The sequence below is a fragment of the Hyla sarda genome, chromosome 7 (assembly GCF_029499605.1).
Source record: "Hyla sarda isolate aHylSar1 chromosome 7, aHylSar1.hap1, whole genome shotgun sequence".
NCBI lineage: Eukaryota > Metazoa > Chordata > Amphibia > Anura > Hylidae > Hyla > Hyla sarda.
Window position 1 is genome coordinate 165,216,658 of NC_079195.1, and position 16,233 is coordinate 165,232,890.

A 16,233-nucleotide genomic window follows, 5' to 3' on the forward strand; every position below is an offset into this window, starting at 1 on the left:
TGGCTTTTTTGTCCTGAAAATGGTTACAAAACTCCTATTAAAGTTTACATCCAGTGATGGCTCAGAGGGATATACGTTTAAATATTTGTGCCGTTTGACATCTGTGTGAGACTATGGGCATTTAATCTAAGGATTTGGAAGAAGTCCCGTAGGCTTGCATGGGACTTCCACAAAATTAATAGCTTTAACAGCCGTAGTCTTGCGAAGGTCTACCTGTCATCTGCAAAGACTTTTTATATAATGTATATAGTAACCTATGTATATTTGTAATATACATTGGTTAAAAACTTGTTTTTTTAGTGAAAATTCATTCCCTGCAATTTTTAACCACTTTACATTACAAATATACATATAATGTTATTATCTACATCACTAGATATATGCTTTAAAGTCAATAGGAGTATAGCAAGTTACCCAACTCATTTAGATGGTCTGCTTTGGCTTCCCAATCACCTACCCAAGTCAGAGGGGGCTGGGAGTCCTCTTTAACCCCTTAAGGACTCAGGGTTTTTCAGTTTTTGCACTTTCGATTTTTCCTCCTTACCTTTTAAAAATCATAACCCTTTCAATTTTCCACCTAAAATTCCATATTATGGCTTATTTTTTGTGTCGCCAATTCTACTTTGCAGTGACATTAGTCATTTTACCCAAAAATGCACGTCGAAACGGAAAAAAAATCATTGTGCGACAAAATCGAAGAAAAAACGCCATTTTGTAACTTTTGGGGGCTTCTGTTTCTACGCAGATATTTACACCTTATCATTAATCTGTAGGTCCATACGGTTAAAATTATACCCTACTTATATAGGTTTGATTTTGTCGCACTTCTGGAAAAAATCATAACTACATGCAGGAAAATTTATACGTTTAAAAATGTCATCTTCTGACCCCTATAACTTTTTTATTTTTCCACGTACAGGGCGGTATGAGGACTCATTTTTTGCGCCGTGATCTGAAGTTTTTATCGGTATGATTTTTGTTTTGATAGGACTTTTTGATCACTTTTTATTCATTTTTTAATGGTATAAAAAGTGACCAAAAATGCGCTTTTTTTTACTTTGGAATTTTTTTGCGCGTACGCCATTGACCATGCGGTTTAATTAATGATATATTTTTATAGTTCGGACATTTACGCACGCGGCGATACCACATATGTTTATTTAATTTTTTACACGGTTTTATTTTTTTTATGGGAAAAGGGGGGTGATTCAAACTTTTATTAGGGAAGGGGTTAAATTACCTCTACTAACACTTTTTTTTTAACTTTTTTTTTGCAGTGTTATAGGTCCCATAGGGGACACACTGCACACACTGATCTCTCATCCTGATTACAGGCGTGTATTAACACGCCTGTGATCAGTGTTATCAGCGCGTGACTGCTCCTGCCTGGATCTCAGGCACGGAGCAGTTATTCGCCGATCGGACACGAGGAGGCAGGTAAGGGCCCTCCCGGTGTCCTGCAAGCTGTTCGGGACGCCGCGATTTCACTGCGGCGGTCCCGAACAGCCCGACTGAGCAGCCGGGTCACTTTCACTTTCGAAGCGGCGGTCAGCTTTGACCGCCGCTTCTAAAGGGTTAATACCGCACATCGCCGCGATCGGCGATGTGTGGTATTAGCCGCGGGTCCCGGCCATTGATGAGTGCCGGGACCGACGCGATATGATGCGGGATCGCGGCGTGATCCCGCTTCATATCGCGGGAGCCGGCGCAGGACGTAAATATACGTCCTGCGTCGTTAAGGGGTTAAAGGAGGTGGGAACACCAGCACTAGAAAAACAGAGCTGTACTACATATGTCTGCAGGTTGTGTGGTGCAGCTCAGCTCAATAGAAGGGAATGAAGACATGTTCTAATATCACACACAATTTTGGCCTCAATGACCAAGGCCATTTTATAAATCTGACCTCTCTCAGAATATGTGGTAATATGTTTGTGTCTAAGTTATTCTGAGACTTTACAAAAGTAAAATGTTGGTCCATATATTAAGTGATCAAAATTATAAGTATAAACTTAAAAAGGAGGAAAGTGCCTAATACTTAACTTTTAATAAGATCTCATAAAATAACACCAATTAGTGCTCAAAATATCCTCTCACCAAAAAAAACAAAAACGAATTATTAAAACTGACCAGGTTGTCAGTAATCAAACATAGGTCGTTGCCTATAGCAACCTATATATAAGCATTAGGTAGATCTACTACATCGACCAATTCAGACGACTTAGAACACCAATATATATAGCTTCAAATCAGTTATCCATTTAAGGCTGTATGCCCACAGATGTGAGCAATATTCAGATGAATGTGGATTTAATAATTATCTCATATAAACTCTCAACGCGTTTCTATCACAATAATGTGACGTCCTCAGGAGAGATAGATATACCACTATCAAATTCATAGTATGCAAAAATATATACCGTATTTTTCGCCGTATAAGACGCACTTTTTCTTCCCCAAAACGTGGGGGGAAAAGTTGGTGCGTCTTATACGGCGAATATACGCCCGAGGCTGTTGCGGGCGAGAGCGGGAAGTCAGCGGTTAGTACAGAGGCTGCGGCGGTGCGGTACAGCGCTGACTACCCGCTCCCCACCCGCAGCAGCCTCATGACCGCCGGTGAATTTTTCACCTCACACCAGCTATGTTTATTGCCCTACGCCTGGAACATACAGTTCCGGGCGCCGGGCAAGTGAATTACTAATAACTGTATACTAAAAACCAGGGGGCCTCCAGCTGTTCTGAAACTACAACTACCAGCATGCCCGGACCGGCAAAGGCTGTCTGGGCATGCTGGTAGTTGTAGTTTCACAACAGCTGGAGGCCCCCTGGTTTTTAATATACAGTATTAGTTTTTACCTGCTCTGGCCGGCCCCCGCCTGCAGCCGCACACAGGAGCCGGCCCGGGCAGATAAAATCATAGGTTTTCCTATGCCGGACATCCCTATGTCCCGAAAAATCTTTTCGGGACATAAGGATGTCCGCGGGTCACTCACCATTCCCCGGCCGATGCGCGTCCTCCTCCGGTCTTCCTGCGATAATCCGCCTCTCTATGGTTGTACGCACGGGACCTGAGTGACGTCCCGTGCGTACAACCATAGAGGACCGGAGGAAGACGCACGCCGACCGGGGCCTGGTGAGTGACCGGCGGTGTGTAATCTTCAGCGTTCCGGTTACCGCTCCTCCGGTCCCGGCACCTACTGCTATGGTCCATAGGCCATAGCAGTAGATGTGACACTGGGCCAGAGGAGCGGTGACCAGAACACTGTGGGGGCAGCACACAGAGATACAGCCTCCAGCCATACACTGTATATGGCTTGAAGCTGTATGTCTGTGGGGGGGAGCTGCCTACTATTGCGGGGGAACTATACTGCCAGCCATTGTGGGGGAACTATACTGCCAACCATTGTGGGGGGAACTATACTGCCAACCATTGTGGGGGAACTATACTGCCAACCATTGTGGGGGAACTATACTGCCAACCATTGTGGGGGAACTATACTGCCAACCATTGTGGGGGGGGGGGGGGAGCTGCCTACCATTTTGGAGGGGGGGGGGAAGCTGCCTACCATTGTGGGGGAACTATACTGCCAACTATTGTGGGGGGGGGGAGCTGCCAGTGCCTACCATTGTGGGGGAACTATACTGCCAACTATTGTGGGGGAACTATACTGCCAACCATTGTGGGGGGGAGGGGGGAGGAGCTGCCTACCATTGTGGGGGAACTATACTGCCAACTATTGTGGGGGGGGGGAGCTGCCAGTGCCAACCATTGTGGGGGAACTATACAGCCAACTATTGTGGGGGAACTATACTGCCAACTATTGTGGGGGAACTATACTGCCAACCATTGTGGGGGGGAGGGGGGAGGAGCTGCCTACCATTGTGGGGGAACTATACTGCCAACTATTGTGGGGGAACTATACTGCCAACCATTGTGGGGGGGAGGGGGGGAGGAGCTGCCTACCATTGTGGGGGAACTATACTGCCAATTATTGTGGGGGAACTATACTGCCAATCATTGTGGGGGGGAGGGGGAAGGAGCTGCCTACTGTTGTGGGGGAACTATACTGCCAACTATTGTGGGGGGGAGGGGGGAGGAGCTGCCTACCATTGTGGGGGAACTATACTGCCAACTATTGTGGGGGAACTATACTGATATAAAATATTTTACTACAGTATTTGGTTCAGAATCTTTTTTTTCTAGATTTTCCTCCTTTAAAATTGGGTGCGCCTTATATGCCGGAGCGTCTTATATGGCGAAAAATACGGTAGATAAATATTCTTATTTAGACACAGGCATATAGGTCAGACAGTCCAGCAGGGGTCACATCTCCTTCATACCTGAAAATAAAGCACAAACCATACCTCGTTTCAGCATGATTATAGATCTTACACATTCGTAGAGGATGTCTATTTTGTATATATTACTCACAGGTCCGTTCCCCATAGTTTAGTTTCCTAGGGAAAAAAAATGTATACATGTACGGACCTGTCAGAATTTGTACTACGGTACCTGAAAAAGGACAACAGACCGCTATGCGGTACTTACGATTCCTTTCGCCTGGTCAGGATCCTTGGACGGAGCAACACCCGCAGTGGCGGGGAGCCGGCTTGTTTTTGCGGCTTCCTGTGCCTCCGTGCCAAGGATCCCGGCGTCTGTCATCATATCCGGTCGCACGGCCATGACGTCACTGTAAAACGCCCACCCGTGATGACGCAGTTGGGCGTATTAGTTGTCAGGACGCGGCACTGTTGCTAACCAGAGACTATCACGTGATTTCTGGCCAGATAAAAGTATACTGGTTACTATTTATATTTTTTGTAGATTTAACGTACTGTCTAAGAGCACGGAAGTATGGCAGATAAATACATAATTGCATCTGAAAGATGCAAGACACATCGGGACAAATTAGATAAACCAAAGATGAACATGGAGGGGACGGGGAAGGAGGAGGCTGGAGAAAAGGGGAGGGGAGGGGGGAAAGTGTTGGAGGGAGGGATTAAATAGGGCGATGTGAACTCAAGGTATTCACTATTCTCAGACGAATACTGGGTCCCTGGAAGTAAATAAGATCACATAGCCCATAAAGATATTAATATTGAACCCCTTCCTACATGTGTCCCCCTATCCCCCATAGATAAATTGTTGTTCTATGATTTTAGTTGATAGCAGCGACACAAGGTTTTATCATATGGTGAATCTCAGTACGGAATAGAGAGTTGTTTGTTAGAAGCATTAAATATATATATCCGAGGTTAGTATTTAGATAATTAAATGAAGACACCGTCCCCCCAAGGGGGTTATCCCTATTGAGAAAAGGGGGAGGGGCGATATCAGACATGGACCTAGTGAACCTAACCTCTGTACCTATTTCTAACTATGAAGACCCTAACTACCTAGGCGGAGTATGACGCCCTAAAAAGGGCGGCCCCGCTCAGGATGACTCCTACTTGCCTCAAACTTGACCCTATTGTAAGCGGTATTTCTACCTCAAGACTAGCTACAGTCTCCACTAAACTTCCTACTCATACCGCTGTGAGGGGGGAAGGTGTCAATAGATGTATAATTATAAGAAACAAGCAAAGTTGAGATGGTCGTTTAAGCCCTTCGGAGTTACTGTGTCCAACTTGTGAATCCAACGACATTCCTTTTGTAGTAGGAGTTGGTCCATATCTCCCCCTCTAGGTGAGGGCCAAACTTTCTCTATACCCATAAATCTGAGATTCCTCACATCACCATGATGTATCAAATTTATGTGTCGTGCAAGGGGTTTATCCATATTATGCCTAACATCTCCCAGATGTTCCAGTATGCGAGTTTTCAATGCCCTTCTTGTTTTGCCCACATATTTTAAAGCACATGGGCAAATTGCAATATAGATTACACCACTAGTGCTACAATTTATAAAGTCCCGTACCTTGAAAATTTCCCCCGGCAACGCTGGAGGCTTCGGATCCCGACCACAATGGCGGAAGAGCGTGATGTCACGACTTCGCCCCGTGTGACGTCACGCCCCGCCCCCTCAATGCAAGTCTATGGGAGGTCCGTCACGACCCCTCCCATAGACTTTCATTGAGGGCCGGGGCATGACGTCACACGGGGGAGTCGTGACGTAACGCTCTTCCGCCATTGTGGTCGGGATCCGAAGCCTCCAGCGTTGCCGGTGTGAGGTGGAAGCCGTACAGGTGGGTGCTGCAGCCGAGATCCCGGGGGTCCCCAGCAGCGGGACCCTGGCGATCTGACATCTTATCCCCTATCCTTTGGATAGGGGATAATATGTTCAGGGGTGCGGAGTACCCCTTTAAAGGGGTTATCCAGATACCAGAAATTGTTTATATGTTGCTGGGGCCGCATAGACAAAAAAGAAAACACATGCTTGCCTACCTTACTCCCCAATGGGGACTCCCCAATGATGTCTTCCCGTCCCCTGCTGAACACTCCGGCTGCAGTCAGTCACAGACAATGATTGGCTGAGCAGGTTGTCCCTGCCGAGAAGAGTCTGTCTCAAAAGTATCAGCTGGAACATTTAGTGGGGAACTGGAAAATTTACAGGGAGCGAGGTAGTTTTTACATACGGTATTCATTTTTCCCTCGTATGAGAGTTTTTTTGCAGGGCAAGTTGTACTTTTTACTGGTATCCTTAATTTTACCCTATAATGTATAATAAAGCTGTAAACAAAAACAATTTGGAGGCCAATATTAAAAAAAAAAAAAAAAAAAAAATGCAATTCACAATTGCGTGTGGCAATAATTTTCTTGAACTTAACATATGGCAAAACAAACATGCTAGATTTATTCTACTGGTCAGTATGATTCCAACGATGCCAAACTTTTGTTATAATAAAAAATAAATAAAATAAAAAAAAACCTGTCCATGTTCTGACCCTTATAACTTATTTTTTCCCCCCTATGAAGCTGTGCAACAGATAAAATTTTGTGCTGTAATCTATTTTTTTCTGGAATGTGATAAATATCAGCAGTTTTGGACTGGGTGGTTTTCTGTGCTTACACTGTTAAAGGGGTACTCTGGTGAAAACCTTTTTTCTTTTAAATCAACTGGTGGCAGAAAGTTATACATATTTGTAAATTACTTCTATTAAAAAATCTTAATCCTTCCTGTACCTATTAGCTGCTGAATACTACAGAGGAAATTATTTTCTTTTTGGAATGCTCTCTGATGACATCACAACCACAGTTCTCTCTGCTGACGTTATAATAATAATAATAATAATAATGCTTTATTTATTGTTGTCATAAGTGGGATTTGAACCCAAGCCCCCAGCACTGCAAGGCAGCAGTGCTAGCCACTGAGCCACCATGCTGCCCTTAGCATACATCTGCTTTGCATGGTTCCTAAAATGGACAGAGATGTCAGCAGAGAGCACTGTGGTCGTGATGTCATCAGTGTTCCAAAAAGAAAGGAATTTCCTCTGTAGTATTCAGCAGCTAGTAAGTACTGGAAGGATTAAGATTTTTTTAATAGAAGTTATTTACAAATATGTTTAACTTTCTGCCACCAGTTGATTTAAAAGAAAAAAGGTTTTCACCGGAGTACCCCTTTAACTGTGCAGGCAGAAATGTGATGCTTTAATAGCTCAGAAAATTCCGCACTGGAATTTGGATATGGCTAACCGCATCCATCTGGCAAATTAACTTTTCGAGGCCTTCTTACCCTTGTTAGAGCCTGTAAACTGTAAAAAAAGAGATTCCTATCCTTCCTCCAAGAATTGATAACCTCTATATAGTTAAGAGCAGCACATCTAACCCCAAAGTACTCCTACGAATAATGATATCCTGAGATCTATGATAGAAAGATGACACTTCTGGCATAACATTGGGGTCCAGTTTAAACACAGTCTCCTCTACTACCCTAACAAAAGGTTGTTGGATAGAGAGAGCTTGAATCTCACTAACACTACAAGCTGAAGTAACAACCACAAAAAAAAAAAAAAAAACAGTTTTGAGGGTCAGGTACGTTGCGTTTTTATGCAAACATATCTATTTGAAGAAGTCCCCACTTCTTTACTATCATCTTGAATGCCCAATCTGCTAATGTCCATTCTCCCGGATCATAAAGTTAGCTGATGAGGAAGTCTGCTTGCAAGTTCCACACTCCCTTGAGATGTACTGCTTTGATTGACAGCACCGTAGATTCCGCCCCAGAAAATATATGTCTTGCAATTGACAGTAATGGACTGCATCTGGGTCCCCCTTGGTGACAGATAAATGCTACAGCTGTTGTGTTGTCGGAGTAGATGAGTATGTGTCTGTCCCTGCATAACTGTTCTAAATGTTGGAACATCATCCAAATTGCTCCCAGTTCACTCAGATTTGAAGTTCTTTGAGCTAGAGCCTGAGTCCACTTCCCCTAGACTACTTGGTCCAAGCCGTGTGCTTCCTAACTCCATGTGAAGGCAGGCTAGCTCGGGCTTTAGGATCTGAGGAATGACTACTCTCCTCTCTAATAAAGTCTGAGACAGACAGAATCCATTTCTGAAGTTACCTTGAATGGAATTGGGCCCACCTCACTGAAGATGTACAGGCTTTTAGATGGCCCTGACATTGAACTGACATTGCAGTCCTTATGGAGCAGAATTTCTGGGAGCAAAACCATGCCACCAAACCCTGAATCCCTATTCTCTTGGCACGAAGTCTAAAAGAACTTCCTGTTGCTGGGTGTTAGATTTGATTTTTGCAGATTCAGAAACCAGCCCAGATCCTAAAGGGCTGAATCATCTTTGGAACATGAATTTGTAATTTAAGACCAAAATCTGCCACAACCAATATGTCATCCAGGTATGAAAAACTACAATAGCCTCCCTCCTTAGGAGAGCAATCACCCCCGACATGAGCTTTGTAAATATGCAGGGACATAGGTTGAACTTGATGGACTCTGGTCCTTTTTGAACCTAATAAACTATGTAACTACGCATTTCTTTCTAGTAGATTCGGGTTTACTGGGGGCTGTGTTAGAATCAGTTTCTCTTTAAAAAAAAGAGAAAGGGAGGATGGATAAACATGTACCTCCTTAAGATATGTCTGGGTAAAACCACTGGCCCTCAGTACTCACAGTTCCCGGATTTTGTTGCATATCAACCTCAGGTTCTCTTGCTGCCCTGGACATCCTGGCACTGAAGGATCTTGCATCAGATTTCTCATCCAGAGGAAGCAAGAATGCTGGTTCCAGGAGGATTTTATATTTATTAATCTGTTCAGCATTTGAAAACCCCACTATTGATTCTGATAGGGTAGGCTGAATCACGTGATCCAGCTCCCGGCCGGAGGTGATGTCAGCACGGTTTCTTTTGGAGCGCAATGGGCTTCACATAGAAGTTGAGCACACAAGGATGGGAGAAGGGCACCCAGATCCAAACTCCTGCCACCGTGCCCCTGTGCATAAGCTCACATGGATGTGTGGGGGAATAAAAGTTTTTCTGAGGGCACAAAAAAGGTCTCCCGCACCTCTCAGATTACCTGTCTGGATCGGGACAGGAAAAACACTTAGATGTAGAGAAAAGGGAGGGCCTTTAAACTTCTCAGTGTTTTTCCTGTCCAATAAGGAAGAGGCAATCTCGGGGTGTTGTCGTGGAGACAAACAGAACCCCTCAATCTTCATTACATTTTCTAATAAAGATTATATATATATATATATATATATATATATATTATAGTAGACAATGATTTGTAGTCCAGGTAGAAGTGGAAAAGAAAGTTTGTATTGACTGCTATGTATAACAACGCCTGTTTGTAACTTCAGACTACCGTATATTGTCCTATTGTATACTGGTATGTTATTTGTTTCGCATTTCAATAAAAATTAATCTGATTAAAATACAAAACACAGGACAATGGAATAAAAGGTTGCTAGCCAGCAATCATTTTTATCTATAGAATGAAACTATATATATAGGAAAAATTATACTAGAGAATGGAATTACCCAATATTTTGTATTAATTCTATCAATCAGTTGTTTGAATAATTGCATCATTTTAGTACCTGGTAACAGTAGAATAACTGGAAGCCACAGGTAGTATCCTGTTCACAAGTTCTTTTACAGACATATCTAGGTTTGGGTCCACTGAGAAAGAACGTATTTGATGTCCCACTATGGGCTGTGCAGTAATATACCGTCCATCAACTCCAATCAGAACATATAGTAGGTCCTCAACTATGGCTGCTTCCTGGGAGGGAAGAGGAAGGGCTCCTAAAGTCCATACAAAAATAAAAATAGACACTGGTGAAACAGTTAAGTTGACACAATTACGAATACATGCTTATAGACAATGTAGAAATTCAACAGGGGTACTCAACCCCTAGACGTGTTATTCCCTATCCAAAGGATAGGGGATAACATGTATTATTGTGGCGGATCTCTGGGCTGGCGCTGTGGTGTTCATGAACACGGAAGCCTGGGGCTTCCGTGTTTGTGACATCACGCTACGCCCCATCCATTCAGGTCTATGGGAGGGGGGCGTTACGGGTAGGACAAAGCCCTCACTCCTCCTCCCATAGGCGTGAATGGTAGGGGTGTGACGGCTGTGGTACCCCATCATCCAGCACAGAGCAGAATTTGTTCCGTGCACCAGATGACTGGGGTGGCGTGCTGGAGATCACGGGGGGGGTCCCAGCGATCTTCAGGCTGGCGCTGCGGCGTTCAGGAACACTGAAGCCTGGAGCTTCAGTGTTCGAAATGTAACGACACACCCCCTTGATTCATGTCTATGGGAGGGGGGCATGATGGCTAGTACATAGCAGTCACGCTTCATCCCATAGGCGCGAATGGAAGGGGGCGTGGCGGCTGAGGTCCCCCATTGTCCAGCACGGAGAAGAGTTTGCTCTGTGCACCAGATGACTGGTGTGCTGCACCTGAGATCGCGTGGGGTCCCAGTGGCAGGACCCCCACGATCAGACATATTATCCCCTATCCTTTAGTTAGGGGATAACATGTCTAGGGGTGGAGTACCCCTTTAAAGGGGGGTTTATTCCCATTATCATCAAGGGTATGCACCTCCGCATAGTTGGCCCTATTTATTTGAATGGGACCACATTACATTCCCATCATAGCAGTGGTCAGGGTGCCACTAAGCAGAAAAAAAAAACAGTGCTGAGGGTGCAGTGCTAAACTATCAGTATGATCCTTTGACAATGACACTGGAGGTTCCAGAGGTCAGATCCTTTCTAATCATAAAAAAAATGCATTTCTTAAAGTAACAGCCGATCTGAAAATCATGGGGGAAATTCATCAAAACCTGTGAAGAGGAAAAGTTGACAAGTTGCCCATAGCAACCAATCAGCTTGTTTCTTTAATTTCTAAAAATGCCTCTGGTTTTGATAGATTTCCCACTATAAGCTGCAGATGTGTGCTGACAGATAATGGCTCAATAACACAAACATTACCTTTTATAATGCTACGGGCTTTTGCAGAAATCATAAAATAGGGAAATTATTTGGGACTGAGGTGTCACGGAGGAAGGACTGAGCTGCCACAGCTGCACCTCCGCTTCATATAAAAAAAGGTAACATTTGTGTTTTTGCACCATTATCTGTCAGCGCACGTCTGCAGATAATAGAGTGCAGATGTGCTGACCGATTCACTTTGATGATACAGTGCCTTGCATAAGTATTCCCCCACTTTAGACTGTTCTACATTATGACATTTTATGTAATGGACCAACACAAAAAAATAGTCCGTCATTTGAAAGCGGGAGCAAACATTACATGGATTTCAAAATGATTTACAAATAAAATCTTGAAAAATGTTAAATACATATGTATTCACCCACTTTACTTTACTGTGATACCTCTAAGCTCTGGTGTGACCAACTACCTTCACAAGTCACAAAATTAGTAAATTGGGTCCCCCTGTCTGCAATTTAATCTCAGTACAAATGCTCCTGTTCTGTGAAGAGTTTGTTAGAGGGCATTACTATACGAACAGCAGCATGAAGACCAATGAGCTTACCAAATAGGTTTAGGATAAAGTTTTAGACAGGTTCAAAGCAATGTTAGGTTATAAAAAGATATTCCAAGCTTTGAACATCTCATTGAGCACCATAAAAACAGAATATCGAAAGAATATAGCACAACTGCAAACCTACCAAAGCAAGGCAGTCCATTTAAACTGACAAGCCAAGCAAGGAGAAAAGTAAACAGAGAAGCACCCAAGAGGGCCATGGTAACTCTGGAGGAGCTGCAAAGATCAACAGCTGTGGTGGGAGAATCTGTCCATAGGACTGTATCCACAAAGCTGTCCTTCACAGCAAGAAAAAAAACATGTGGAAGAAGGTGTCCAGGTTAGATGAGACCAAACTGTTGAATATTTATGTATCCAACAGATGTGAACTTTTTTGTTATTTGTTCACAATAAAAGGTATTTTGCACTTTCAAAGTACTATTCATGTTGCGTTGTTGAAATGGTGAAAGTCTATGCAAGTCAATACCAGTTTGTAACAGTGGCAAAATGGGAAAAAATCCCAAGGGATAAGTAAGAGGAATAAATGCAAGGAACTTTGTCATTTTTTATAAATTTGGATCACACCTTTAACACTGATTAAAGTTGACATGGATTAAGCAAGGATTCCATGCCACTAGTACAGTCAACAAACCTATTGGCACGGTGACATCTGTACTTGTACTAGACATAGAAGAGAAATCTCCTATCAGAGCTGGTCTCTCATACACCCATTGTGGGAACACAGGAATTAGTTGTCCAACATTCTTCTTGTTCAGTTTGTCTCTCAGTTGTTTCCGTAGAATCTCCACTGGCTGAAAGAATAGATAAATAATTTTAGCAAAAAAAAGGGGAGCTTTACTAAACATTGCACTTCAATTTTCAGGCATGCAAAATGGTTTTTTTTGTTGTTGTTTTTTAACACACATATATTTAAAAGTAGATTTCAGTCTGTGCCATGCAGACACCCACAGATGTGTCTATGTCACTTAGTTAATTTGGTGTACGTTACTCAATCTAAGCACAGATTGAGCTGAAGACTGGCATATTAACCCCAACAAAATACATTTCCCATGATTTAAATATAGATGTATTATTTAAAGATAATATCAGACAGGTAAACTTTACCTGGGGGCCACTGGTTGTTGAAGCTGTTACACTTCCAAGTTGCCTGCGTAACTCTTCAAGCTCTTGCATGGAAATCTTGGCGGAGCTGGGAGCAATAGGAAGGCTACTATTGGCAGTAGTAATGGTAGTGATTTCCACTCTGTCTTTAGCATTCTGTTGCAAAAATTGAAGGGTCTGTAGATACAAGATGGGAATAGAAAAAAAAAAGTCCTTATTAACGTTAATCTCTTCAAGTAAGAAACATAAGCACTCCAACATTTTTACCTGTAAAGTGAAATTTTTAAAAGAATAACACAGAGGCTCATATGCATGCCTTGTTGTGTATAACTGTTTTCGCTGATGTGGAAAATATGGGTTGTTTGCCATTTTGCCTTTTGCTTTCACACATAACCAATGCCCTAATTCAGCCTGTATTTCCCATTATGCCTCTAGCTTTTCTGAAACATAGGGTGGAGTGCATCACACTGCACTTGCTATGGATCATATCTAAGTGTAGAAAGTGATACAGCTTAAAGAGTACCAGTCACCAAACTAAACTTTTAATATATTGTTCCTTATGTAATTATAAGATACTTTGTTATTTACTTGCTGTTAAAATGCTCAACCTTTATAGGTTTATAACGTGATCGAAAAAACAGCCACTAGGTGGCTCTGTTCTGTTTCCTGTCGCAAGTCAAACAGTTTGGTCTCCTCCTGGCCTGGCAGGAGACCAAACTCAGGAAGTAGGTGTGGGGAATGGAGAGGCACAGCTCTCGCAGGCTTCAGTGACATCGTACTGCTGCGGGAACACCCACTTTCTCCTGCCAGGAGCTCACAGAATGTGAGCAAGGCGAAAGGTATGATACAGAGCTTTTTAAAGCTCGGCAATTTTTTTAAGGGCAGGAGGGGTGTTAGGAGTAGTTAGGGAATATAATCAGAGTTGGTTTAGAAAATATTAGTTTAGTGGCAGGTACTCTTTAATAACTGTTAGACTCACCACAATCGACTGGCACTCGGGAGGAAGTAGATCAGCTGGACCACAATAGTCTGGAACACGAGAGGTCATAGATCCGCTGGACCTGTGTGGTAGATGACGCGGGCCGTGCCAGGGAGCAGAGTTTAAGGTGCCGCTGGTTTTTACCAGAGCCTGCCGCAAAGCGGGATTGTCTTGCTGCGGCAGGCAGCACCCAGGTCCCTACCCCTGGCACGACTCGACACAGGCCGCTGAGGTGATGCAAGGTACAGAAGGGAAGAGACAGGACATAGTCTGGAAAGCAGGAGGTCAGGGCCGGCAGCACAGGAGCGTAAACAGGAACGTAACAGAAGGTCAGTAGGAAGGCGGCAAAGTACATGGCCAGGTCATGGAATTCGAGGTCTGGTACACAGCAAGGAAACACAGTATAACGCTTTCACTAAGGCACTGGGGGAAACAAAGATCCGGCAGAGGTATGTGGGAGGTGCAGAAACATAACAATGGCACAGGTGAAAACCATGCTTATGGGCGTACTGGCCCTTTAAATTTCAGAGGTGGGGGCACGAGTGCCGGAGCTGAGAGATGGAGGCAGAAGGCGGAGGTGAGTGACAGGCTGGGACTCGCATGCGGGCACGTCTCGCGATGCGAATCCGAGCCCCACCGACAGATATTTGAGGGGAAATGTGCTCACGGCCGGCCCGCCGACAGGAGACATGTGAGGGGAGATGCGCTCATGGCCGGCCTGAGCGCAGTGTGTAACAGTACCCCCCCCCCCCCACTTGGTCTCCCCCTCTTCCTTTGGGTCAAAAATTTCCCAGGATCTCTCCTCAGGACCAAATCCCCTACAGTCAACCAGGAAGAGCTTTTTCCCCCCCTCACATGGTTTTGGAGGCAAGGATCTCCTTGACTTGGTAGACATCAGAGGAACCTGAGACGGGCGTGGGAACAGTGTTCTTTAGAGAGTAACGGTTGACAACCAAAGGCTTGAGAAGTGACACATGGAAAGAGTTAGGAATATGGAGAGAAGGAGATAACCGGAGTTTGTACGAGACTGCATTGATTTTTTGTAAGACCTCGAATGGACCTAGAAATCCAGGACCTAATTTGTAGCTGGGAATATTGAAACGAATGTACTTAGAAGATAACCAAACTTTATCAGCCTGGGTTTTCATGCGAGAGTAGGCCCGGGACAAATAATGCCGAGTCTGTCGCCAAATGGAAGAGAAGTAATGGACAAGTTCATCTACAGCTGGGACACCAGAAGAAACTTGAACTGGAAGAGGAGACCAGAGAGGATGACCATAAACAATAAAAAAACGGAGAGGTCCTCGTCTTCCTTATGATTATAGTAAAATTTGGCCCAGGGAAGGAGAATATCGACCCAGTCGTCCTGAGGAGCAGAAGCAAAATGCCGAAGATAAGTCTCATAAATCAGATTTACCCTTTCCACTTGACCGTTAGATTGAGGGTGGTAGGAAGAGAAGTCCAGATGGATATCAAGACTGGTACAGAGAGCTTACCAGAACTTGGACACAAACTGAACTCCGCTGTCTGAGACGATACATTCTGGTAGACTATGTAGACGGAAAATATGTTGTAAGAAATGCCACGCCAACTGTGGAGCAGAAGGAAGACCAGGAGAAGTGGGATGAAATGAGCCATTTTGGAAAACCGATCAACTACAACCCAGATGACCGTGTTATTATGAGATGGTGGAAGATCGGTAATAAAATCCATAGCGATGCGAGTCCATAGAGTCTCCAGAATGGGCAATGGTTGTAAGAGTCCCACAGGTTTTTGTCGAGAAGTTTTGTCATGTGCACAGGAATGGACAAATTCAGAGACATCGCATTCCAGATGCGGCCACCAATAGTGACGCGAGATTAGAAGTAACGTCTTACGTACTCCGGGATGACCTGCTAATAAAGAATAATGACCCCATTTCAGGACTTTGTATCTCAATCTGGCACGTACATTGGATTTACCAGGAGGTACATGCAGAAGATAGTCAGTAGCTGCAGAAATCAGACGGTCTGGTGGAATAATATGAGTCCAAACCCACAACGTCAGAGGATCTGGAAAGGGCATCAGCTCTGATATTCTTGTTAGCTGGACGGAAGTGAATGAAGAAATTAAATCTGGAAAAGAACAATGACCACCTTGCCTGGCGAGGATTCATATGCTGAGCAGACTGTAGGTATAGG

At 44.0% G+C, this 16,233-nt stretch overlaps 1 protein-coding gene across 2 annotated transcripts in view; it reads right to left on the reverse strand.

Annotated features, from left to right (window-relative positions):
• The window catches only part of TUBGCP2 (tubulin gamma complex associated protein 2), a 104,441-nt gene that overhangs the window by 73,169 nt on the left and 15,039 nt on the right, over positions 1-16,233 (reverse strand). For both annotated transcript variants that reach the window (XM_056531204.1, XM_056531206.1), the window contains exons 4-6: positions 13,078-13,251; positions 12,605-12,764; positions 9,996-10,203 (exon numbers count right to left, since the gene is read on the reverse strand). In XM_056531204.1, the coding sequence (XP_056387179.1) occupies positions 9,996-10,203; positions 12,605-12,764; positions 13,078-13,251 (542 nt within the window). The remainder of the gene's footprint in view (positions 1-9,995; positions 10,204-12,604; positions 12,765-13,077; positions 13,252-16,233) is intronic.